Raw genomic sequence first — 27778 nt, forward strand, 5'->3', positions numbered from 1 at the left:
TTATCCGAGCTCCCTTGGTCAACTCTTGTTCTTTTGTGACCCCGGCGTTATAAGGTTTAAGAGGCGTAGGGAGTCCTTCATTTTCATTCCCATCCCATCCCATCCCATCCCATCCCATCCCATCCCATCCCATCCCATCCCATCCCATCCCATCCCATCCCATCCCATCCCATCCCATCCCATCCCATCCCATCCCATCCCATCCCATCCAATCCAATCCCCTTCCCATTCCGTTTCACTTTCTTTTGCCGATACCTTCATTTCTCGAAGTGTCGGACCCCTTCAGTTTTTTTTTCCTCTGATATGGTTGCCCAGTTTTTTTCTTCCACCGGACCACGAACCTACTACGCTGGCGTAGCAGGGGGAGAGGTGATACTCCCACGTGGCGCGTCCCAGGTGGTGGATAAGGGAGGTCCTAACCGGCTTGCCGGCGGACTTGAGGGAAATAAAATACCTCTCGCGGACCAAACACACTACCCCCTGTGGGTGGGGGAGGCTGACGAATAATACACCCACGGTATCACCTGCCTGTCGTGAGAGGCGACTAAAAGGGGCGACCAAGGGATGATTGAATTAGAACCATGAAACTACTTGTGATTAGTACCACCACGCGGAGAACACCAAGGGTTGCTTTTACTTTCGCGTTGTACCACTATATTAGGAACGAAATAGATTTGTGATTAGTAGCACACAGGAGCACCGTGCGGTCGGCTTTTGCAGTACCTATGATTAGTACCACCATATGAGCAGGACCATGGGATGATAGCTACCATGGTTCTGCCTTGCCTATGATTAGTACCCACTATATGAGGAACACCACGGGATAGGGGAAGGTCCCTGTGGTTAGTGCTCTTATGTGATGAACACCATAGGGTTACGTTGCCTGTAAGTGGCGCCGCAATGTGAGAAACACCATAGGTCTGTATTATATGTCGAATTTCATAACCTCTGAGTAGTACAATAATGTGTGGAATACCGCGAGTCTCTGCTACTTTTGATTAGCACCGCAGCATGACAAATACCATGGTTCTACTTTCCTAGCGATAAGTACCGGTATGAGGGGCCGATAACTTGGGTTTTGGACCCCCTTTAGACTGCAAGCATCCTCGATTGAGTATTATGCTCTAGCAGCAGTCCCTTGGTCAGTAATCATATTGTTTTTCCGTCAGTTTCTATGAATGTAAGGTATTGCGGGTGGCATCCACTGATTGTTTTAAATTCATATCCATCCATTCATTCTTCGTCCTCATGTTTTGAATTCTGGTCAGTGGAGAATTTTGGACTTTTTATTTGTCATGCCATTTCGTCTCATTTCGTACCATTAGGGGCCGATGACCTCGATGTTAGGCCCCTTTAAATAACAAGCATCATCATCATCTTCCACCGGGCGAGTTGGCTGTGCGGTTAGGAGCGCGCAGCTGTGAGCTTACATGGGTTCGAACCCCACTGTCGGCAGCCCTGAAGATGGTTTTCCGTGGTTTCCCATTTCCACACCAGGCAACTGCTGGCTGTGCCTTAATTAAGGCCACGGCCGCTTCCTTCACATTCCTAGGCCTCTCCTGTCCCATCGTTACCGTAAGACCTATCTGTGTCGGTGCGACGTAAAGCAAATAACAAAAAAGTTTTTCTTCCTCTTAAAATAAAATGAATACAATTTATTTCTTAGCTAAATAAAACGCAATATTACTGTGTGTGATTGTAGGCGCTGCACGAGTATATGACAGCGGACGAACTGGGACTTTTCTTCGGCGTTGGAGCTCGAGTACAGGTGCCTGACTATCAGATTGTTTTCCTGAGGCCACTGCGGGTACTGCCTGACGTGATGGATGGCGAAGATGGACCTCAACACCATGAGCTGCGATACGACTTCACAGCATTCGGCAGGTAATTCTTAAATTATTCCACCATAGGAAGACGAGACAAAATTATAGACGTAGATTATGTAACTTAGTGAAATAAAAGTCGAATGAAAGCTATTAACATAGCCGAATTTATCTTACAGGCTCACTAGGTTAGCAGCGGCAGCATTGAGTGACGGCAAATTTTGGCTAAAGAGACTTCTATTATTTGTTAATTACTACAATAATATTTTTCTGCTTTGAATAATTACATTTAGAAATTGTTGGCTTCAATTTTCGCTATTTATTCTTAGAATAACACAACACCTGCGTGGTCTTACAACCGAGAAACGCAAGCTACGCTTTTACTTGCGCGTAGTACCACTATGTTAGGTACATAATAGGTTTGTGATTAGTAGCGACAGTGTGTGCTTTCGGCTTTTGCAGTACCTGTGATTAGTACCAGTCTTCTTAAAAGGTGTCAATATATTAACATTGATGCTTTCATGGCCCATAATCGTAGACATGATACAGGCTTTTGGCTTTATGCCATGTCAAGAAGACAAGGTGGAACTCTTAACGTTTCGCAGAGAACTTTGCTGTGTGTCTTCAGAAGAAAAATCTCGACTGTGTACGAGGAAGACTTCTCCAGTAATAGGTGTCAATATAGTAAGAAATGAGCAAAGTCATCTCTCTACAGGCCATGAAGGCCCTTGGAGGGGTGGAAGGTAAAGGCTTCCACTATCCGTAACCTCGGCACTTGATGGGGTAGAGTGGTTAGCTCTACGCTTTGCCGCCTTTGCCCTCAGGAATTACCCTGGTACTCATTTTTGGTGTAGGCTGAGTGAACCTCAGGGCCATATGCACCTCCGGAAGTGGAAATCTCATTTCTTAAATTTTACGACTTCCTGACGGGGATTCGAACCCACGTCCTTCCGGGCGAGCCGAGTACGCCTTTACCGCCTCGGCCAGGCAGCCCCTATAGTAAGAAATGAGTGTGAGGTTATCAGGAAAACGACAGCGCGCAACACAGTTTCTGTTAGGAATGTAAATGTAAATAAACAGATGATATGGATGGAATTAATCCGACTCATTGGCTGAATGGTCAGCGTTGAGGCCTTCGGTTCAGAGGGTCCCGGGTTCGATTCCTGGCAGGGTCGGGGATTTTAATCGCATTTAATTCTTCTGGCCCGGGGACTGGGTGTTTGTGTTTGTCCCAACACTTCCCTCTTCATATTCAGACACCACACTACACTACCATCCACCACGGAAACACGCAATAGTGATTACATCCCTCCATATAGGGTTGGCGTCAGGAAGGGCATCTGGCTGTAAAACAGGGCAAAATCCACATGTGCGACACAGTTCGCACCCGAGACCCCACAGATGTGGGAAAAGCGGTAGAAAAAAAAGAGAAGTAGATGTGGATGGATTTAGCAGTTGGAAGAATTAGGATGAGACTCGTCTTATCCAAATATTCAGTTTGTGGCGCCCCCGAGGGGGGCCTTAATGGGTACCAGTACCGGTGCGCTTAATTGCGCTCCGCTGCTGGCCTGTTCAGGAAAAGAATAATTTATATTTAGTGATAATAATAATATTAATTGTACCGGGCGGTACACCTCCACGCCGCTAATTCAAAAGGTGCGCCAGTTGAAACTCCTCTGCTGGAGGAAGTCTGAACTTTATTGACGGTATTAATTTTCTACTTTCTCAGAAGATGTCACTACCTGTAAATTTTGTAGTTTTAGAACTGTGTCATTTTTGATGTGTTTTTGTTTTGCTTGAAGTAAGAAGTGTGAACTTTCTCTTCTAGAGGACACTACTGAAGAACTACAATAGTGCACCCTAGTGCGAAGAAAAAGAACTGTTCTTTGGAGAAAATTTTATTTCAAAAGTTTGTTCTTTGTTAAATTTCTTTCAGTCATTGGTTAAGTTGGCAATATTACCCCTTTCTTTCCCCTTGTTTTAAATCTAGCCAATCCCGAATTTCTGAAATTAATTTTCCACCAATAATGTGTTTCTTCTTCATCTTGTGTAGGGGTTTCTCTTTATTCTCCAATAAAGTGATTGTGGGCGGGTGTTCTCATTCCCCTAACGCCTAGAACCTTCCGCGAGAGTATATAAACTGCTGATTTTAGGGTCTCTGCGCCACTTCTGTTCCATCTTTCAGTGTGTAAAGTACATAGCATTGGGCGGGAAGCGCCTCTTTCTTCGGCAGCGGTCAACAACAAGGTAATGGCCAATTAATAACTTCTTTCTTTGCTAGCTCAGCAGTTTAACTCTCGGGGCGGGTCCGAAGCTTTTTCCATTATGTAACCTTCCTTAAAATGTAAAGAAACTTGTATCTATTTCATCTTTTAAACTGCATATCGGGATAGAGAGTGCTTAACCCTCTCGAGCTCCCAATCATATTGTTTTGAGGTGAACTTATTTTTCTCAACCTATTCTTCGTTAATATAATGTAAATTGTTCTTTTCTGAAGTCACCTCTGTAGTATGGGATTAGCCCTTGCATTAACGGCCTAGTGCCAAGTAGGTTTTAAATAAAGTGTATTAGGAGTGCGGAGAGCCTCCTTTCAAGTTGGTATTTTAGAGGCCATATAATTAACCTTTTCTCACTTAATAGGCCTCAGTAGATTGGGTATTTTACCCCTGTGTTTATGTCCGTTGAGGACAGCTTGAAGGTGGAGTTTGGTGTGGCCTGGGAGAGGCTTAAATTTGAGAGCGAGTGGCTCTTTTCCGGAAACTGAGTGTTGTATGCCTCGAGGAGGCTTTACGGTGTAATTTGGAGCAAGTGCTCCAGGGTTTGATTGGGGTCTTCTGCCCCGTTGTTGAAATTTGTATATCGTAAAGTTGGGCTAGTTGCTCAAGAATTGTTTTCAGGGCTCGAAGCCCAAATCCTGTAAATACTGTAATTGTACTTTGTTGTCTTGCTACTCCGTACCTGCCATTCTTGTTATTTCTGAATTTTGGAAAGAAAATATAACCTTGTTAAATTTTACATTTAACTTTAATTCCGTAGTTGGAGACCAATTCACACCCGCACCTTCTTTCACCTCTACCTACCACGGAAATCTCCGTAACATTAATAATATTAATAATAATAATAATAACAACAATAATAATAATATTGTGCCCTTTTAAAGGCACTCAAATGCGGTGGTCTTCTTTCTTGATATGTGCGCCGGCTGCTCCTGAAAATAATGACATTTAAAAAATACCCACCGCCGCATGTAGACTCTTCTTCCTCAGAGGTGGTGCGTCCTTCGATCCCTCGGGTTGATGGGCCACACGTTGATCGGGGGTGAGGAAATGAAAGATGGGGTAAACTAAACTATTAAATAACGGTACCCAAAGACTGAATTAAAATTGAAATAAATAAAATGGTTTATTTAACAAAATTTGCAAAATGTAAATGAAAGTAAACTGGTGTAAAAATGAAATAATGTGAAATGAAACTTAAAATTTAAAACAATTGAAAGATCTGCATTACAATAAATTAATTATCTGCCTTAATAAATCTCGACTGAATGTCGATTAAATTTTAGTGTTCTGAATTACATCGAACCACTGTCTCCATGACGATGACGTGACCACATTTAAACACTGGTCAGAAATATAGTCTCATTTGAATGAATGATTTATAATACCTTGAAAATGTCATCTCACAATAAATTCAGTAATTAATTAATTGATTTATTAATCCATCCAAATGACATTGACGTTAAGGTGTCTGTCAAATATTTAACTCATGTTTAAATTCATTTGGGAAGCATCCCACTCTAAAATAATAACAAAATACACTGACCATGTGTAATAATAACGAAAAGAGAGAAAAGGAAAACAACCATGAACATTGTACTTTTTCTGTTATATAATCCTTGCCACATGTTTAAACTGCTTGTGGCTGAAAACAAGGAAATTTTTACTGAACTGAACACCTGAGTACTACCACAACTCATTTAATTTGTTAAACCTTATTTACTGGACTGTGATAGTCTGGACGCTTAAAATTACTTAAATTAATTAGGCCAAGTGCCTCAGGTTTACATATGAAATGAAAGCGATCCCTTTACATCATTAACTTTACCTAGTTTGCCGCTGTCTGCATTTTCATTGTGCACGCATATTTGTGTGGTACCAACTCTAGATGGAGGCAGATCCCATCTAATCTATGTCACTCATTTAAGGCACTTGTGATACAACTGCTTATTAAAGATCGCTTCATTTGCCTAACTGAAATGTAGTGGATTTCTAAGACTTGGTGATTACTGACTGCCTTTTATATGAGCATCCCACTACTATATTTTTGACTATGAACTAATCGATGATCTCTTACCCTAATACATGAAATCTTATTTACATAAATGAACATGTCAATGGAGAAACACTGCTCCTAAGAAATACTGAAATTAAAATAATCTGACTACGCCTATTCTATTCTATTTACAGACATTAAATCAAACACAATTCACGTATCCGATTTAAAATAATACGGTGACAAAATATATACAAAGAAATGATATCATAATAAAAATCTAGATCCCAAAAATTGCTGCCAAATAAAATTAAAAAAAATAAATGTGCGCAATGAAGAAGTATAAAATGTTACCCTGATCCAAGTAGCAAAAATTATGTGAATTTGATGGCAACCTTCTAACCTCAGACTAAAATGTCTGGACATGACCTTATTCCATCTTTACGGACAATAATTGTTCGCATTACATGTCATCAATGATAAGACTTGACTGTCGAAACACGCATTGATCAGTCGCTCTGTTCACAACTTATCTCGGGCTCTCGATTGCATATTTTCCGAGTATTTATTTTCCCTGGAAACTATTTGAAGCACTACAGGCTTTCCGCCTACAACTATGACACATGTCGTCATATATTTAACACTCTCGGTTAAATAATTCATCTCTCAATTCTATTTATTCATCAATATTCTCGACGTAGTAACTCATAATACGGCCTCGCTCGCATCCGGCGGGCGAAATAACTGTGTCGTTCACGCATCCATTTATACAACACTATTAATAACATGGTCCAAATATCACATTTTCCATTTCTCACCACAGAACATCAGGGATATTACTATTACTTTGCTCGTTACTTTGATCATCCACCGTTTCACATCTTATGAAATATCAGAGCTAACTTATCAATGGCTTCCTGTCACTAATTAAATAACTGAAATAACGAGATTGCCTCTCAAAAACACGGCTATCGAACTGTGTAACCACGTTACATAAAAAAATTAAATCTTCGCGTATCAACCATCGTCGCGAAATACAAATTATGAGAGCTACCGGAAACGGTCATCTGAATAATGATTACAGAACATGAAATAATAAACCTAATGCGCTTATAGCAAAAATAGACATTTAAACTAACATGGCAGCATTCACAAAATCAAAATGTCAACAAAAATACCGCTCATTACCACAACTATTATTATTATCATCACTTTAAAAAGCTGCACTACACCGTATGTAAATTTCTTAGTAAAATAGGATTCTCACATGTCAAAATGACTTACATTAAAAGAAAACTGCGCAAGTAACACACGCTAACACTTATTTATTATTATTATTATTATTATTATTATTATTATTATTATTATTATTATCCTAATTTTATAATTACCATCCGATCCGTGAATTATTTACAGTCCTATCTAAAATTCTAAACTACATTTTTGATCATCGACTGTTCATAGCCCTACTTGTTTAGATATTTACATTTTGCTCATTTACCTTATTTGTGCTGGAGGCAGGTCAGATCATCCTCCGGACCCCGTCATGATGAAATTAGTATTTCATCTTCAACCTGATGTTATCCAAGAGGTCACACACGCAAACTTAATGCATTTTTACAATATCGTTGCACACGTCCATATTTATATTAACACTCGCATTTTAACACTCCTACGAAGAATATTCAGTGACACTGCATTGATCACCTGACGTGAAGTCGAAAGTCTGGACTCCGCTACCTGCCTGCTGTTGCCTCTCTCTCACCCCTCCACGAACCTGCTACGAAGGCGTAGCAGGGGGAGAGGTGATACTCCCCTCGTGGCGCGTCCCAGGTGGCGGATAGGGGAGTCCTAACCGGCTTGCCGGCGGACTTGAGGGAAATAAAATACCTCTCGCGGACCAAACACACTACCCCCTGCGGGTGGGGGACACACATGCAGAATACACCCGCGGTATCCCCTGCCTGTCGTAAGAGGTGACAATAAGGGGCGATCTTGGCGCGGACATGGATTGCGGTTTGGTATAATGTGATGGACCTCCTGTGGATGGGAGAGGCTGAATACATCCGTAGGTAATCCCTGCCTGTCAGGAAGGCGACTTAAAGGGTAATGTGGCCATGGTCCCCTCTTTATTTTTTATTCTTTTTCCGAGGGTCAGATGTAGACCATTCTAAATTTTGATGTGCGTGCTGCCCGGAGATGGGCCTCTTACGTGTGCGATTACGCCCAAAAGCCCGCAACTGTCCACCCAGGACCATTGCGTGGTGGGAGCGCCATGTACCTTGGCAGTGGTATCCGCCTGACAACACAGGTTCCCGCACAGCCGAATGCCAGAAGGACATATTATTATTAATTATTTTTATTTATTTTCTCTATATTTAGTGCTCTGTAAACGCTATGGGGTACATGCTATTGCGGGTGACTGGAGGAAGGGAGTCTTAGTGCTCATTGCCTCAGTCATGCCGTATTAGGCATCGTTCAACATCGGACCCCGGGCAGTACCTGCTATGACCAGGTGGGTATTGCCTTGGCTGCTTGGTTTGGCTACAGAGACCCCTGATCGGAGTGGGTGGCATTCAGGGAGGATGCTATCGGGCATGGCTTCCAAACGAAGTCTGCTCTCTCAAGGTGGTCCCCCACCTAAGTCTTTAACTTTTGCTTCCCTGAGAGGTTCAACTCCCTGGGAACATGCGCAGCGTGAAGGAATGGGATCCAGCTTCCCTAGGTTTCTGGTCGCTACCAGAACCGATGGGCACGATTTTAAGCTGGTGAAGTCGATCCTTTTTAGTCGGCACATCGAAGGCGTCTATGGCGAACTGGAGGAACTTAAGAAAATGCGCAACGGTAGTTTGCTTATGAAGACTCGTACAGCACTGCAAGCTGATCAGTTGCTTAAGTGCGAGCACTTTGGCGAAATCCCCGTCAAAGTGGAGGAGCATAAGTCCTTGAACCTGGTTCGCGGAGTCATCTTTCACCGCGACCTTATTTTGAACACTGACGACGAGTTGATGGAAGACATGAAGAACCGTGGCGTGACACACGTCCGGCGCATTACGCGCAAGGTCAACGGTGAAGACGTTGCCACTGGTGCCTTCATTGTCTCTTTCAAGTTGTCAGTGTTACCAGAGAAAGTCAAGGTAACAACTTATCGTTGCGATGTGAGGCCGTACATCCCGCCTCCTATGCGATGCTATCAATGCCAGCGATTCGGACATATGGTATCTCGCTGTTCGAATCAGGCTGTATGTGGTACATGTGGACGAGTGGCTCACGGCGCGGAGGAGTGCACACCTCCATACAAGTGCACTAACTACTCCGGTTTTCATTCTCCTCGGGATCGGAAATGTTCGACATACCGGAGTGAGAAGAAGATCCAGGAGATCAAGACCCTGGATGGTCTTTCCTACCAGGAAGCGCGCCGTAAGTTTCATTCTACGAATACACCTGCCCGTACACTCGACTATAGCTTGATAGCTCAGAGTCTTCCAGGTTTGTCATTTACGACCAAGACACCTGTCCAGACCGCTGCGCCCAAGGCGACTGTTGCTGCTCCCAGCAACGTCGCAAATAGTCAAAGCTCGAAGGGGGGGACCACCCTACCTTCGACACACCAGAAGTCTGTGCCGGCTGGCAGTTGCCAGCCGGCACAGCAAGGGGGGAAGACCAAGTCTCCCTCCCCCTAGGAGGTCGACGAAAGTCGTGCCCCAGCCGGCGGAGGCGGCATCGTCGACCAGGGCTGGGAAACCATCTCCCAGCCCGTCTAAACCTGAAAAAAGAAGGGGAAGAAGAGCGCCCGTTCTGTGCGCTCTCGGACTTCCCCTGCGAAGGAGAAGTCATGCCCCCCATCTGGGGGTATGAGTCTGCGCCGGGAGGCACTCCTGCTCCCAAACCTGCACGCTCTCCTCGTAGGGGACCCCCTCGCGCCCGAAAAGTGTCGAAGTTCTGGGAGGCACCCCTGCCATCTTTTGATGACGGGATGGATGTCGCACTGTCCTCTACATCTACGGATGTAGAATTAGATAGTGTTTAGGCTAACGAGCATTTTCTCCCTCATAACCTAACACTCCTTTTATAGTCCACACTATGGCACTGTTACAGTTGAATTGTAATGGTTATGACAGGCATCTTGCTGAGTTACGTCAGCTCATTAGTGAGTACGCAGCGAGTATAGTCTGTATTCAGGAGACCAACTTCAGACCTGGTCATCATACGGTCTTGAGAAATTTCAGACTATACTCGACAGAACGGTACTATGCTCACTGGGCGTCCGGTGGTGTTGGGATTTTTGTACGTTCTGATACCTACAGCGAAGAGGTTCCATTAAGAACTCCCCTCGAGGCTGTAGCTGTTCGCGTTCCGCTGCCTGTCATAACAACAGTGTGTAATGTTTATTTTACACCAGGTCACGCTCTTAACATAACTGATGTCACTGATCTTATAGATCAGCTTCCACCTCCCTTCCCCTTGTTGGGCGATTTTAACGCCCATCACCCTATCTGGGGCTCTGAGACGCCTTGCCCCAGGGGGAGAGAGCTGGAAGCATTAGTTACCGAGCTGGATTTATGTATTTTGAACACGGGGGAACCAACTCACTTTAGTGTGCGTTACGGCACATATTCTCGCATAGACGTAAGTCTATTCAGCCGAACGTTGGTTCCACTGTTTCGGTGGCATACACACAATGATCTCTGTGACAGTGACCATTTTCCCATCATTCTTACTTTGATGAACCAAAAATCCGTCGAGGCTCCCCCTCGATGGATTTTGAAACATGCTGATTGGCCAAAGTACACATCATTAGCTGCCTTTAACGATGATATCAGGCAGACCGTCGGCGAGGAAATAACTTATATCACCCGAGTTATTCTTGCTGCTGCTGCGGAGTCCATTCCGTTCTATTCGGGGACTCTTCGCCGAAAGCTCGTTCCTTGGTGGAACGAAGAAATAGCAGCAGCTATCAAAGAACGCCGTCGCGCTCACAAACGTTACCGTCGACAGCCTACTGCGGCCAACTTGATTACATTCAAGAAACTCCGCGCTAAGGCGCGAGTTCTTATTCGTCAAAGTAAGAAGGCTTCATGGGAGAGATATGTGTCGTCTATGACGTCACATACTCCATCATCTCAAGTGTGGATTAAGCTTCGACGTATTTCGGGTATCCATGGATCATCTTCTGTACCGGGAATTTCCATTGCAGGCAATATTGCCACTGAATCCCTCCTGATTGCTGACCATCTCGCTAGTCATTTCGCGGATGTATCTGGCTCCGGGAATTACCATCCTGACTTCCTCGCTCTGAAGCGAGAGGCAGAACGGCATCACCTTAGTTTTGCCTCTCAAGCTTCAGAGGACTACAACGTTCCCTTTACGGAGTGGGAACTTCGCAGGGCCCTAGCGCTTTGCAAGGACACGTCTCCTGGACCGGACAACATCCACAACCAGATGTTGAAACACCTTAGTGATGATAGTCTCCTATATCTCCTTCGTGTGTTCAACCGAATCTGGACAGAGGGTGATTTTCCATCTCAGTGGCGAGAGGCATAGTCATCCCTGTCCTCAAGCCTGACAAAGATCCTAAGTATGCAGGAAGTTACAGACCGATTTGTCTTACAAATTGCCTGTGTAAGCTATTTGAGAGGATGGTAAATTGCAGACTCGTGTGGTGTCTGGAGAAACAAGGACTCTTGTCTGAGTACCAATGTGGATTTCGAGCCGCTCGATCCACCACAGACCACTTAGTACGCCTGGAGAGCTCTATCCAGGATGCGTTTCTCCGCAAACAGCACTTGGTAGCTGTCTTCTTTGACTTGGAGAAGGCCTACGACACCACCTGGCGATATGGCATCCTTTCAGTCCTGCATCAATGGAGATTCCGAGGTAACTTGCCGGTATTTATTGCGAATTTTTTGTCCCTCCGTCTATTCCGTGTCCGAGTAGGGAGGACATATTCGCAATACCACGTTCAAGAAAATGGAGTCCCACAGGGATCGGTTCTTAGTGTCACTCTGTTCGCGATTGCCATAAACGGTATTGTCGCTGCTGCTGGTCCAGCCGTAATACCGTCCCTATATGTGGATGATTTTGCTCTGCACTATAGCTCGTGCAGTATGGCAGTCGCAGAGCGACAGTTACAGCAAGCTATTAGGAGGGTGGAGAAGTGGACCTTAGAACATGGCTTTCGGTTTTCTGCCGCAAAGACCTCCGTTGTCCACTTTTGTCGTCAACGTACTCTTCACCCTCATCCTGAGCTTTATCTAAGAAATGTCGTTCTTCCAGTTGTTGACACCTACCGATTTCTTGGGCTCCTTTTGACAGTAAATTATCGTGGGAGCCACACGTGCGGGAGCTAAAAGTGCAATGCACCAAGAGGCTTAACCTCTTGAAGTTTCTTAGCAGCACTAATTGGGGACCTGACCGCGTGGTGCTCCTGCGATTCTATCGGGCACACATTTTATCCCGGTTAGACTACGGCAGTGCAGCATATGGCTCCGCAAGACCAAGCGTTCTTGCGAAGCTGAACAGTATCCACCACAGCGGGGTTAGGTTTTGCGACGGGAGCTTTTCGTACTAGCCCCATCGCTAGCCTGCTCGCTGAGTCTGGTGTGCCGCCTTTACACCTGAGGCGCCAGCAAATGCTTCTTTTGTATGCTGCAAATTTGCGACAGATGCCACTTCATCCGAGCTATCCCTGCGTGTTCAACAATGGCAACCGTTTGTTGTACGCTGCACATCCTCGTGCGACGCGGCCGGTTGGGATACGCTTGGATAGCAGTTATGAATTGTTTGACGTACCTTCGATTCCTTGCCTTGTCAGACAACCAAGTGGGGTACCTCCGTGGGTTGTACGACGACCTGAAATCATCCTGGATTTATACACTGGTCCGAAAGGAGACACGGACCCTTCGATTTATCGGAGGCTCTACCTGTCCGTTGTTGGCCGCTATCCAGGTTCAGTCGTCGTTTACACGGATGGTTCAAGGACAGATACGAAGGTAGGCTGTGCGTTCGTTGTCGGAAATGAACGGTTTCTTTTTGCTCTCCCGGAAACCTGTAGTGTGTACACAGCGGAGCTTTATGCTATCTGTGGAGCTCTGCGGTACGCACTAGACAATGAACGCCGACACTTTCTCGTGTGTACTGACTCCTTGAGCTCGCTCCAGTCTATTGATACCTGTTTCCCTCGGCACCCTCTGGTGCAGCGGATCCAGGACCTGCTGGCCGGGTGTTGGGATGCCGGCACCAGAATTACGTTTGTGTGGCTCCCCAGCCACATGGGCATAGAGGGAAACGAGTTAGCAGATCAGTCTGCCAAGGAGGCAGTTACACTGCCCCCGTTGCCTTTCAAGGTTCCAGCAAGTGATATTCGCTCTCAGCTGAGACATCTGGTTATGTCTCATTGGGAGATGGAGTGGCAGGCCATCCCACTTCCCAATAAGCTGAGAGCGATAAAAGGAACAACGAAGGTATGGAGGACTTCCCTTCGGGCTTCGCGGAGGGAAGCCGTGGTATTATGTCGTCTTCGGATCGGCCACGGTATCTTGACGCACTCCCATCTACTGAAAGGGGAACCCCCTCCGGTGTGTACCTGCGGCAACCATCTTACCGTGGTACACATCCTTACGGAGTGTGTGGACCTGGTCGATCTGCGCCGTAGTCTTAACCTTCCGAGTACAATCTCCCTTATCTTGCGCGATGACGAGCAGTCAGCAGACCTCGTCATCCGCTTTATGAGGGATAGCGGTCTGTTTTATCGTGTGTGATGATGTCCTTTGTCCTAGTGTTGTTTATGCCAGTTGCGCTTTTATCTCATTGACTTCATTTTAGTTTGTGTTGCGCATTTTAATGTGTTAATTTAACCTCTAACGTAAATTATGTGTTAATATCTGTACTACTGGGCAATGCCTTATTCCTTCGATTTCCTGTACTTCCTCTTCTTTTAAGAAAACATAAGGCATTGCGTATTAGATCCACTGATTGTTTTAATCTCACCCTCATTTTTCTTCTTCACCACTCTTTTTTAACTCTAGTCAGTGGATACGTTTTAAAATTTTAACTTCATGTCTCATGTCCTCCATTTCGTTCCATTAGGGGCCGATGACCTTCGATGTTAGGCCCCTTAAAACAACAAGCATCATCATCATCATCTCCCACCCCTCTCAGATTGTTTGTGTAAAGGATTATTGGTTATTCACCTTCTCTGATCATGACACTGGACTCAAGGTCTTACTGCGGCAGCATTCCAATTATGAAAACAAAGTTTTTCTCCCTGTAACTGGCTGGACTAATTCTGTTCCCAAATATCTCACTTGCAATAATAGTTCTATGAGAGTGTTGAAAAATTACATGTAATGTTCCCAGTGATGTGGAGAATTTTATAATAATCGTTCTCCAACATATGACTTTTCCACGAAATATACAAGCTACACGTGAAATAGGGAAAATGTTATGCAGCTACGTGTTACGACGAGACTCAATGTTCACCTCGGTCCTAGCACCTTAAGTTCATTCATGGCAAGTGTTGAGAATATAACTACCATTGTCATTTGTTAATTTAATTGCCTGATTATATCTGCATAATCTATAAATGAATAAAAGTTTGTCAAAGTGTTCATTTCGGCTAAGACATTACTCTCACAAATAAATACATTACTCACTCGGATGTCAACTACTGTATAAGACACTGAAGATTCTTACAAGACTGAGAATTCTCATAAGACTGAGAATTCCGACGAGATTGAAGATTTCCTACGAGACTGAAGTTTACCACGAGACTGAGGTTTACCACGAGACTGAGGTTCATGCAAGTCTGCTGATCTTCTACAAGACTGAGGTTCACCACCCTGGTGTCTCCGTTTTTGTAAACAATCCAACCCCACTTCGAAAATAGTCCTGTGGAAGGGATGTGGCGTAATAATCCTGCACTTGGGACCGATTTATCATGTGTCCGTAGGTTAGAATTTTAGAAAATGTGTTCAAAATCTTCCTAATTCTGGTCCGATTTATGTGTTACATTGCGTTATGAGAAGCGATCACAGGTTAATTCCTACGACGGCGCGCGTCAGTGGCTCTATTTTCTGTCAGAGTATGGCGCCTTCCCGCCATGACGGTTCACTTCCTGGGCGATACCACTCTTCCATGAAAAGTTGAAAATTTCTTATTTAACCACTGAATAACCACACACTTGCACTGATAAATCCTTGAATATTATTTGGAAGTCAGGACACAATATTTTACAGCTACTTCGGTCACCAAATCGCGAAATACTAGCTGTAGATTCCCGCTATGACAAGACATTGAAATTTGCAATTTTGTGATTGGCTGAGACGTTCGCGCTCTTGGTAGTTTGGGTTCTTCCATTTTCTGCTAAGGGATGACGGGTATTATTCGTGTCTCACTCACTCTTCTGGGCCAAGTGCATTCCAACGTGCAGATTCACGTGGTAACTGGATAGAAAGCTTTCACTTCCCGTCGGCATCATAAAACATAATTGGATGTACCACTCAGACTAGCTACATCCTGTTCGTGCCTTAAAACGTATTCTGTGGATATATTTTCAGTCTGAACGGCGCCTGGCAGTTGCTTTGTGGGACTGCAATCTTTTCCCAGCCTACTGCTATATTCTCATATGCGAAAATTTGAACATTTAATTTATGCATTAATTACGCACATTCGCTTATGGGTGCAATATTGAAGTTAATTATCTGTATTAGGATTAATCTGAGTCATTTCTAAATTGTTTCGAACCAGCGACAACAGCCGAGCCTGGTTGGTGACCACGCCCGATGTTGCTTAACTATATCGGGCCCTGTCGCTGGATTGTTCACCGGAATATGTGCATTTAAATCATATATTTGGGTTGTCGATGTCGGTGACACGGTTTTGAATTTAGAAAAACAGCACGTGGATTCGCAGCATTTGTGTGCATCCCGCCTGGGCGTCCAGTCGGTTTCCAGTGCTTCGGTTATGGTGGTGATTACTGTTTTTGTGCGGTTGGAAGGATCATTGGTGGATTTTTGACTGTGTTGGGGTGGACTTTGAGGTGATGTCAAGCTAGAAGTCTGTTTCTGGAAGGAAGTAAGGCTAGAGGCCGTTTCTGGATGGAAGTGAGAACTTTCTTGGGATTTATGCTTGGCTTGGCTGGGGTTGTTTTACTTAGGGGTGTCATGGCGTTGTGGGGGGGCGCTCAAGGTTGTGGCCTGGTTTGGGTAGAAATTAGGTTTAATAATAGTAGCTGGAGCAGGGTGGTTGCATCTTTGATGAGCGGGGTGGGGAGAGTTGGGATGGGTCTCGGGTTCGGTTGTGGGGGTGGTGGGACCGGTAGGCTGAGTAATGGTGGTGGTTGTGTGTTTGGATGTAGGTGTCGGGATTGTCTGTAGTGAGCATTAATTGCTATTTTGATGAATGAGCAGCCAGAAAATGAGGCGGCATGACTGCCTTGGCAGTTGGCACACTCCGCCTGGTCCCTTGGCACCTTACAATTTGTGTGGCGGTGGGGACCGCCACACCTATTGCAGCGGGTGGATTTAGAGTAAGAACCTGCTGTATGGTTTAATTCTAGGCAATTAAAGCACTGTGTGATGAGGGAAGTTTGTGGGCGTGCCTGGGTTTGGTTCTGAGGTGATGCTGTGTGAGTAGGTTTTTTACGTCTGCTCTTCGTTTGTGTATGATTGTCTGTGAGGGGTGGCTGTGGGTTGATCTGGACTTCTGCGGATTGGGTGGGTAGTGGTGGTGGTGGAGTGGATTGGGTGGGTGGTGGCGGTGGTAGAGTGGATGGTGATGGTGATTTTGGATCGGTTTGGACTGCTGTGGAATTGACAAGCGTGGGTGGTGGATGGGTGGGGGTGGGGTTTCTAGTGGTTTAGTTTTGGTCTTGGTTTTGGCTTTCTGAATCGGTTTCTGTTTATTTGTTTGGGTGGTTCTGGAGCGGGTTGGTGGTTTGGGGTCTGTCAGGGTACTAGCGTCGTGTGTTTCTGGATAAGAAAGAAAAAGAAGAAGATGCGGATGGATTTAGCAGTTGAAAGAATTAGGTTGAGAATCGTCTTAGTGAGAGTGCAGATGAGGATGAAGTTGACAAGTTTTTTGAAGCACTGGGTGACGTAGTCGGGGTCGACGGCAAGGATAAGATAGTGCTAATGGGTAATTTCTGTGCGAGAATTGAAAATGAACTGAAGTATATGAGAAAGTGACTGGTAAATGTGTAGAAGATATGGAAGTTAGTAGGAATAGGAAGCTTTTGTTGGACGTTTTTGCTACTATGGTATTAGCAGTTGTGAATTGATTCTTTAAGTATAACGATCCATAATATATTATATCATAACAGATTTTGAATTCTGCTAGGATGTGCGGGTTTTCTGGGGATATTTAGATAGTACAGACCACTATCTGGATCTGCAGTGAATAAGAGAAAGTCAAGCCTGTCCGCAGATGAATACGGTTAGACAATTTCCAGGACTTGGAAATTAGAGAGAAGAACATGGATATGATTAGTGAACAGATCCAAAGTATAGACAGTCAGCAGACAGGCAGATTACAATACAAGGGTACTGCAAGGTGCAGAATAATGGTGTGCCATTGGAATGCAACGAAACCCTTTACAGAAGCTATTTTGTACCACATCTGACATAAGGAGCAGTGGATGACCACCAAGGCCCGGGAAAGCAAAATGAAGTTCCTACAAAGTATACTGGGAAAAGCAAGATCAGATCATGTAAGAAATGCACATGTAATAGAGACTCAAAATAAACACTCTTAGCGAAATGACAGAACAGTCAAGTACGATATGATTTAAGCACCTCCAACCGAGACAAATATTCAGAATAAACGTAAAATCCACAAGGCTCCGAACAAGATAGGCAGATCTGGAAAGAAGAGTGAGAGCTGTAGAAGAGGTGTTTGAACAGAAGTGGTGGAGGGATAGAAGCAGATGGAAGTCAATGATCCACAATACGACCCAAATTTAATTGGAGAAGGAGAAGGCTGCGTAAATGGTTCTTTTTCCTGTAGCATGTTTTGAGTCCTATATAACTGTCTAGATCGCTCCTATTTCTTCATAGTTTCTATGGGATATGGGTAGAAATGGTGATTTATTTTTCATTAGTGATATTACCAAAATACTTATAAAGGATTGTATATTTATTTTTCACGTCCTGTAAACCACTTTTTAATGTGTTTTGAAAATGAGATAAAAAGCAAAAATTTATAGACCACTAAAGTGCAATTTAAGTGCACGGACCAATAAATAAATCTTTCAAATAAAACCCACACCAATAAGTTTGTGCGCCCTTGAACTGCCTGCAAATGCTGTTGGCTGGTAAGATCAAATACCCAGACTTTGCCCAAGCAGCTCTGTACTGTACTGGGGGTCCTACCAGCAGTGTATATTATCAGATATTTCAGTAAATTCAGGGAATTACTGACAGATGGAAAGAATATGTTGAAAAACTTCTGAACGTAAAAAGAAATATATTTGTTGAAGTTAAGAACAGTCGAGTTCACAGGGAAGAGGCCAACGATGGCAGTGAAATTATACACCAGAAAGTAGGAAAGGTAATACATACACTACAATGACCACCAAACAAGAGTTTATGGCAGTGTCAAGCGAGGCGCGCATAGCGAGCTGAGGGGAAGGACAGGCTGCATTCCCGCACTGAAGTGACGAGCAAGGAGACAACAGCTTCTTTGGTGTCGTATGAGTTGCGCCGAGTAAAAGTTGCGCCGTGTAAAAATCAGTAAAACTTGCGCCGTGGTCATTAATCATTCTAGGAACTAGAGGTCTTGTTTGGGAATTCCACAGGGAATGAAACAACACTGATAGAATGAACATTTGCGACGGAAAACTGTGAATTTCAGTTATTGTTAAGATTAAAAAAGCTTCTTCATGACGCTGATGGAACGTAGGCTTCCCATCACTGCTCCGGGGGTTAAATCTACGATCACTTTAGATAGCGTTTATGCTGGACAAAGCTGGCATTCAAAATATTACTCGTGATTTCTTCATATTTATATCAGCATCACTGTTTGAAACTATTTCATTTGTCATTTATTAATCTTTTGTACCCAGGGGAATGCGACAGGCCTCGCCAGGGCACACAATTTCCTTTCTTTGGCAGCAGCTTCATTCTTGAGCCCTATCACTTAATAAGGGGTGCATGTCGGGGAAACGTAGGGTGAGACAGTTTTGTCTGTTTTCACTGGTCATTCTTTATTCAACAAATTCGCTACATGTCATTTGTCATCCATTAATCTTTGTCCGCAAAAGCACGTCAGATATCGCATTCGGCAGTATTTTCTTCCTTTAGCGGTATTTAATTCTTCATTCATTCTATTCCTGACCCTGTCAGTTAGCTACAAACAGGCTGTGGATATTCTTCATAAGACTGAAATACTGACTCCATGTTTCCACACTTGGTTTGTAAATTAAGTCAAACTATATAGTTATACACATTTCACCCACTGATATAAATACGATGCAGCTTTTCTAAATGTGCAAGAAACCAACATTGATAGAGTGAATACCGAGCTCGATAGCTGCACTCGCTTAAGTGCGGCCAGTATCCAGTATTCGGGAGATAGTAGGTTCGAACCCCACTGTCGGCAGCCTTGAAAATGGTTTTCCGTGTTTTCCCATTTTCACACCAGGTAAATGCTGGGGCTGTACCTTAATTAAGGCCACGGCCGCTTCCTTCCCACTCCTAGCCCTTTCCTGTCCCATCGTCGCCGTAAGACCTATCTGTGTCGGTGCGACGTAAAACAACTAGCAAAAAAAGATAGAATGAATATTTTTTTATATATTAATTTCAAAATCTCAGTACTACAGATATTCACAGACATTCCTTGAACTAGGAAATTACCCCCTGCAGTGCAGCGCAAGTACCAGATGCTTAAGACAGCTGCCAAACCACTTCTACTCCCGGCGGGGAATCTCCACGGAGCAAATTTTACTCCGCGCAACTTTTATTCGGCGCAACTCATACTGAACCGCTTCTTTGACCCTTCCTCTGTCCTCTAAGGCTCGGTCGTTAGTAGAAATCTGTAACTGTACTACTGAGGCAGGCCTGCGAGTATAAAGTGCACAGTAACAATTAGGCCTGTCAATCATGACTAAGTACACCACTGAGCAACGAATGTTTATTGTTGAAAAATGCAATCGTATGGTAGATGTGCGTGAAAGTATTCCAAACTATTTCTGGAAAGTTATATACCACCAGGACCACATGGCCGTGCTTTATTTGAAAAGTGGCGCAAGCGGATCTTTCTTAAACAGGGAAAAGGGAAACTTGAAGTCATGTGAGCCAGACTTCAGGTTAGCCCTCGTAAACCGACTAGGCGTTTACCACAGGAGTGTGGTATCTCGCCCACCGAAGTGCTGAGAGAGATTAAAATTCTGATTTTCTTCCTCCAAGGTTTTCCCAAGGCCTCCCTTAACAAAATACTTTTTCTCACCTCGAACATTGATACAGGAATTAGAAAGATGTTTTTGAAGACTTTCATCTGGAGCGTGACATTGTTTGGAAGTGAAACATGGACGATAACTAGCTCAGAAAGAAAGAAACTAGAAACGTTTGAAATGTGGTGTTACAGAAGAATGCTGACGGTGAGATGGGTAGATTGAATCATAAATGAAGAGATATTGAATCGAACTGGTGAGGGGAGATCGATTTGGCTAACTTTGACGAGAAGAAGAGAGAGAATGATAGAACATATCTTAAGACACCCAGGACTTGTCCAGTTGGCTTTTGAGGGAAGTGTAGATGGTAAGAACGGCAGGGGTAGACCAAGGTATGAATATGACAAGCAGATTAGAACAGACGCAGAATGTAGTAGGGTGGAAAGCTGCATCATAACGATCTATGGACTGATGACCCAAACAACAACAACAACAACAACGCTCCCCAGTGTGGTACCTCAGTATGTATGACTTGTAATTTGGTGGGGAATTTTGAAATAGAAAGTCTATCGGAACAGTACGCGTACAGCGGAGGCCCTGGTACGGAGAGAAGGGGAATATTTCTGATCGATAGTCTGGGGTTTTTAGTATTTTCAAAGTCCGACTCGTTGGCTGAATGGTCAGCGTACTGGCCTTCGGTTCAGAGAGTGCCGGGTTCGATTCCCGGCCGGGTCGGGGATTTTAACCTTCATTGGTTAATTCCAATGGCCCGGGGGCTGGGTGTTTGTGCTGTCCCCAACATCCCTGCAACTCGCACACCACACATAACACTTTCCTCCACCATAATAACACGCAGTTACCTACAGATGGCAGATGCCGCCCACCCTCATCGGAGGGTCTGCCTTACAAGGGCTGCACTCGGCTAGAAATAGCCACACGAAATTAAAATTTAAAAAAGTATTTTCCAATTCAAATTTCTCGTGAAATGTGAGAACATTTTTCTATGTAAGACGTATTAAATGAACTGGAATCTTAATGTTTAATGGATAGTAATGTTGGACTGTAAGATCTCTAGTAGATTTTTATCTTCACGTAATTCTTTGATGCCTTCCATGTACTGTAATATTTTTACCTTACCTTCCATGTTTTTCAGGCAAATTGCACTTAGGTTACGACCAAATCTGCATTTAATAGCACCCAACTTCCAAACATTTTACCACTCTGGTGCATACAAAGAAGAGCTTCCAGGTCCTGTTCCAAGATGCCATTACTTGCAACGAGATGATGGGACAGTGGCAGCTTTCAGCCTATGCCAAGAGCATGCTTTGGTAAGTAGCTAAACACAATTTCAAGGTAATACTAATACTAACACTAATACTACTACTACTACTACTACTACTACTACTACTACTACTACTACTACTACTACTACTACTACTACTACTACTAATAATAATAATAATAATAATAATAATAATAATAATAATAATAATAATAATAAAAATAATGCTGGGGCTGTACCTTAATTAAGGCCACGGCCGCTTCCTTCCCACTCCTAACCCTTTCCCGTCCCATCGTCGTCATAAGACCTGTGTCGGTGCGACGTAAAGCAACTACCAAAAAAAAAAATCATCTGAGGGCTGGCTGGAGGTCCACTCAGTCTATGCGATTACAATTGAGTAGCTATCTGACGGTGAGATAGCGGCCCCGATCTAGAAAACCAAGAATAACGTGCGAGGGATTCGTCGTGCTGACCACATAACACCTCGTAATCTGCAGGCCTTCGGGCTGAGCAGTGGTCGCTTGGTAGGCCATGGACCTTCGGGGCAGTTGCACCATGGGGTTTGCTTTTATGAATAATAATAATAATAATAATAATAATAATAATAATAATAATAATAATAATAATAATAATAATAATAATAATAATTTTCATGATAATCATCGTGAGAACAAAATTTGTCTGACTATGCCTTATCCGCACACCAGGAGTAGCCTGGGGCTACATGAACCGCCCCACCCTTCAGGTGGGAGGGATGAAATGATGTAGTGTAGTTAAATAGAAGAGAGAAGAACGACTGACAGATCGAAGTTCATCCCCTGGTTCCTTGAAATCATTCAATGAGAAGGGGCTTCTGATATTAAAATAAAATAAATAGATCCTAATTATTTCAGTAATAATAATGTTATTTGGTTAAGTCCAACTAACTACTTTAACGGTTTTCTGAGACGCCAAAGTGCCGGAATTTTGTACCACAGGGGTTCTTTTACGTACCGGTAAATCTACCGACACGAAGCTGTCGCATTTGAGCACCTTGAAATACCACCGGACTGAGCCACGATCGTACCCGCCAAATTGAGCTCAGGAGGCCAGAAGGTTCTTCCGCCTGAGCTACTCAGCCCGGATAATTACATTAGCTACTTCAGAGCACTGTGTTTCAATTAACGAAATTAATAAAAAGTAATGTAAAAAACAGCGTTGCCATCCAATAATATCATAGATGAACAGCTCACAAGGCACTCGAGATGTTTAAGTGCCAATTAATTATGTAAGTTACATACATACATGCATATCTACATCTTCGTTATAGACTGTTATGCCCTTCAGCGTTCAGTCTGTAGGCCTCTGTGAATGAACTATGTGCTCCCACAATCCAATATTTACAACTAGTTTTGTGGCCTTGCTTAGTTTCTCACCTCCTATAATGAAATAATCAAAAACTGAGTCTTACCATCGTCGCTTTAGTCTTCTTCATTTCCCTAACCCTCAATGGTCATGTCCATTACTCTCCTAGATAACCTACCCTCTTCGATTCGCCTTACTTGACCCCACCATCGAAACTGCGAATTCATCCATCGAGTTTATTCCTCACTTAGCCTTTATCTCCTCTTTTCGAGTACCCTACTGGCATTGTTTCCACCTGTTTGTACGAACAATCACCCCCTGCGGGTGGGGGACACACATGCAGAATACACCCGCGGTATCCCCTGCCTGTCGTAAGAGGCGACAAAAAGGGGCGACCTTGGCGCGGACATGGATTGCGGTTTGGTATAATGTGATGGACCTCCTGTGGATGGGAGAGGCTGAATACATCCATAGGTAATCCCTGCCTGTCGTAGAAGGCGACTTAAAGGGTCATGTGGCCATGGTCCCCTCTATATTTTTTTATTATTTTTCCGAGGGTCAGATGTAGACCATTCAAAATTTGATGTGCGTGCTGCCCGGCGATGGAGCTCCTATGTGTGCGACTACGCTCGAAAGCCCGTGCCAGCAACCACCCAGGACGCGGCGGGTGGGAGTATCATGTACCCGGGCAGTGGTATCCGCCTGACAACGCAGGTCCCCGCACAGCCGAATGCCAGAAGGACATATTATTATTAATTATTTTTATTTTTTTCTCTATATTTAGTGCTCTGTAAACGCTATGGGGTACATGCTATTGCGGGTGGCTGGAGGAAGGGAGTCTTAGTGCTCATTGCCTCAGTCATGCCGTATTAGGCATCGTCCAACATCGGACCCCGGGCAGTACCTGCTATGACCAGGTGGGTATTGCCTTGGCTGCTTGGTTCGGCTACAGAGACCCCTGATCGGAGTGGGTGGCATTCGGGGAGGATGCTATCGGGCATGGCTTCCAAACGAAGTCTGCTCTCTCAAGGTGGTCGCCCACCTAAGTCTTTAACTTTTGCTTCCCTGAGAGGTTCAACTCCCTGGGAACATGCGCAGCGTGAAGGAATGGGATCCAGCTTCCCTAGGTTTCTGGTCGCTACCAGAACCGATGGGAACGATTTTAAGCTGGTGAAGTCGGTCCTTTTTAGTCGGCACATCGAAGGCGTCTATGGCGAACTGGAGGAACTTAAGAAAATGCGCAACGGTAGTTTGCTTCTCAAGACTCGTACAGCACTGCAAGCTGATCAGTTGCTTAAGTGCGAGCACTTTGGCGAAATCCCCGTCAAAGTGGAGGAGCATAAGTCCTTGAACCTGGTTCGCGGAGTCATCTTTCACCGCGACCTTATTTTGAACACTGACGACGAGTTGATGGAAGACATGAAGAACCGTGGCGTGACACACGTCCGGCGCATTACGCGCAAGGTCAACGGTGAAGACGTTGCCACTGGTGCCTTTATTGTCTCTTTCAAGTTGTCAGTGTTACCAGAGAAAGTCAAGGTAACCACTTATCGTTGCGATGTGAGGCCGTACATCCCGCCTCCTATGCGATGCTATCAATGCCAGCGATTCGGACATATGGTATCTCGCTGTTCGAATCAGGCTGTATGTGGTACATGTGGACGAGTAGCTCACGGCGCGGAGGAGTGCACAACTCCATACAAGTGCACTAACTGCTCCGGTTTTCATTCTCCTCGGGATCGGAATTGTCCGACATACCTGAGTGAGAAGAAGATCCAGGAGATCAAGACCCTGGATGGTCTTTCCTACCAGGAAGCGCGCCGTAAGTTTCATTCTATGAATACACCTGCCCGTACACTCGACTATAGCTTGATAGCTCAGAGTCTTCCAGGTTCGTCATTTACGACCAAGACACCTGTCCAGACCGCTGCGCCCAAGGCGACTGTTGCTGCTCCCAGCAACGTCGCAAATAGTCAAAGCTCGAAGGGGGGGACCACCCCACCTTCGACCAACCAGAAGTCTGTGCCGGCTGGGAACTCCCAGCCGGCACAGCAAGGGGGGAAGACTAAGTCTCCCCCCCCTAGGAGGTCGACGAAAGTCGTGCCCCAGCCGGCGGAGGCGGCTTCGTTGACCAGGGCTGGGAAACCATCTCCCAGCCCGTCTAAACCTGAAAAAAAGAAGGGGAAGAAGAGCGCCCGTTCTGAGCGCTCTCGGCCTTCCCCTGCGAAGGAGAAGTCATGCCCCCCATCTGGAGGGTATGAGTCTGCGCCAGGAGGCACTCCTGCTCCTAAACCTGCGCGCTCTCCTCGTAGGGGACCCCCTCGCGCCCGAAATTTGTCGAAGTTCTGGGCGGCACCCCTGCCATCTTTTGATGACGGGATGGATGTCGCGCTGTCCTCTACATCTACGGATGTAGAATTAGATAGTGTTTAGGCTAACGAGCATTTTTCGCTCATAACCTAACACTCCTTTTACAGTCCACACTATGACACTGTTACAGTGGAATTGTAATGGTTATGACAGGCATCTTGCTGAGTTACGTCAGCTTATTAGTGAGTACGCAGCGAGTATAGTCTGTATTCAGGAGACCAATTTCAGACCTGGTCATCATACGGTCTTGAGGAATTTCAAACTATACTCGACAGAACGATACTATGCTCACCGGGCTTCCGGAGGCGTTGGCATTTTTGTACGTTCTGATAGCTACAGCGAAGAGGTTCCATTACGAACCCCTCTAGAAGCTGTAGCTGTTCGCGTCTCGCTGCCTGTCATAGCAACAGTGTGTAATGTTTATCTTCCACCCGGCCAGCATCTGAACATCAATGATGTCGCTGATCTTATAGATCAGCTTCCACCACCCTTCCTCTTATTGGGCGATTTTAACGCCCATCACCCCATATGGGGCTCTGAGACGCCTTGTCCCCGAGGAAGAGAGTTGGAAACACTTATAACAGATCTGGATTTATGTATTTTGAACACAGGGGAACCAACTCACTTTAGTGTACGTTACGGCACATACTCTCGCATAGACGTAAGTCTATGCAGCCGAACGTTGGTTCCACTGTTTCGGTGGAATGCACACGATGATCTCTGTGACAGTGACCATTTTCCCATTATTCTTACTTTGTTGAAACATAAACCCGTCGAGGCTCCCCCTCGATGGATTCTTAAACATGCTGATTGGCCAAAGTACACATCACTAGCTGTCTTTCACGATGATGTCAGGCGGACCGTCGGCGAGGAAATAACTTACGTCACCCAAGTTATTCTTGCTGCTGCTGAGGAGTCCATTCCGTTTTTCTCGGGGGCTCCTCGCCGAAAACTCGTTCCTTGGTGGAACGATGAAATAGCAGCAGCCATCAAAGAACGCCGTCGCGCTCATAAACGTTACCGTCGACAGCCTACTGTGGCCAACTTGGTAACATTTAAGAAACTCCGCGCTAAGGCGCGAGTTCTTATTCGACAAAGTAAGAAGGCTTCATGGGAGAGATATGTGTCGTCCATGACGTCGCATACTCCATCATCTCAAGTGTGGACGAAACTTCGACGACTTTCGGGTATTCAAGGATCATCTGCTGTACCGGGAATTTCCATTGCAGGCAGTGTCGCCACTGATCCCCTCGCGATTGCTAATCATCTCGCTAGTCATTTCGCGGATGTCTCTGGCTCCGGGAATTACAATCCTGATTTCCTCCCTCTGAAGCGGGAGGCTGAACGTCATCACCTTAGTTTTGCCACCCAAGCTTCAGAGGACTACAACGTGCCCTTTACGGAGTGGGAACTCCGCAGCGCATTAGCGCTTTGCAAGGACACGTCTCCTGGACCGGACAACATCCATAACCAGATGTTGAAACACCTTAGTGATGATAGTTTACTATATCTCCTTCGTGTGTTCAACCGAATCTGGACAGAGGGTGATTTTCCGTCTCAGTGGCGAGAGGGCATAGTCATCCCTGTCCTCAAGCCTGACAAAGATCCTAAGTATGCAGGAAGTTACAGACCGATTTGTCTTACAAATTGCCTGTGTAAGCTCTTTGAGAGGATGGTAAATCGCAGACTCGTGTGGTGTCTGGAGAAACAAGGACTCTTGTCCGAGTACCAATGTGGATTTCGAGCCGCTCGATCCACCACAGACCACTTGGTACGCCTGGAGAGCTCTATCCAGGATGCGTTTCTCCGCAAACAGCACTTGGTAGCTGTCTTCTTTGACTTGGAGAAGGCCTACGACACCACCTGGCGATATGGCATCCTTTCAGTCCTGCATCAATGGAGATTCCGAGGTAACTTGCCGGTATTTATTGCGAATTTTTTGTCCCTCCGTCTATTCCGTGTCCGAGTAGGGAGGACATATTCGCAATACCACGTTCAAGAAAATGGAGTCCCACAGGGATCGGTTCTTAGTGTCACTCTGTTCGCGATTGCCATAAACGGTATTGTCGCGGCTGCTGGTCCAGCCGTCATACCGTCCCTATATGTGGATGATTTTGCTCTGCACTATAGCTCGTGCAGTATGGCAGTCGCAGAGCGACAGTTACAGCAAGCTATTAGGAGGGTGGAGAAGTGGACCTTAGAACATGGCTTTCGGTTTTCTGCCGCAAAGACCTCCGTTGTCCACTTTTGTCGTCAACGTACACTTCACCCTCATCCTGAGCTTTATCTAGGTAATGTCGT

The 27778-nt window shown here is 45.0% G+C and overlaps 1 protein-coding gene across 1 annotated transcript in view; it reads left to right on the forward strand.

Annotated features, from left to right (window-relative positions):
• Positions 1-27778, forward strand: part of LOC136872175 (A disintegrin and metalloproteinase with thrombospondin motifs adt-1-like) — a 188654-nt gene that overhangs the window by 22912 nt on the left and 137964 nt on the right. Inside the window, exons 2-3 of the mRNA XM_067146013.2 lie at positions 1703-1884; positions 21635-21809. Coding sequence (XP_067002114.1) covers positions 1703-1884; positions 21635-21809 — 357 coding nt within the window. The remainder of the gene's footprint in view (positions 1-1702; positions 1885-21634; positions 21810-27778) is intronic.

Source organism: Anabrus simplex, chromosome 4 (genome assembly GCF_040414725.1).
Source record: "Anabrus simplex isolate iqAnaSimp1 chromosome 4, ASM4041472v1, whole genome shotgun sequence".
Classification (NCBI taxonomy): Eukaryota; Metazoa; Arthropoda; class Insecta; order Orthoptera; family Tettigoniidae; genus Anabrus; species Anabrus simplex.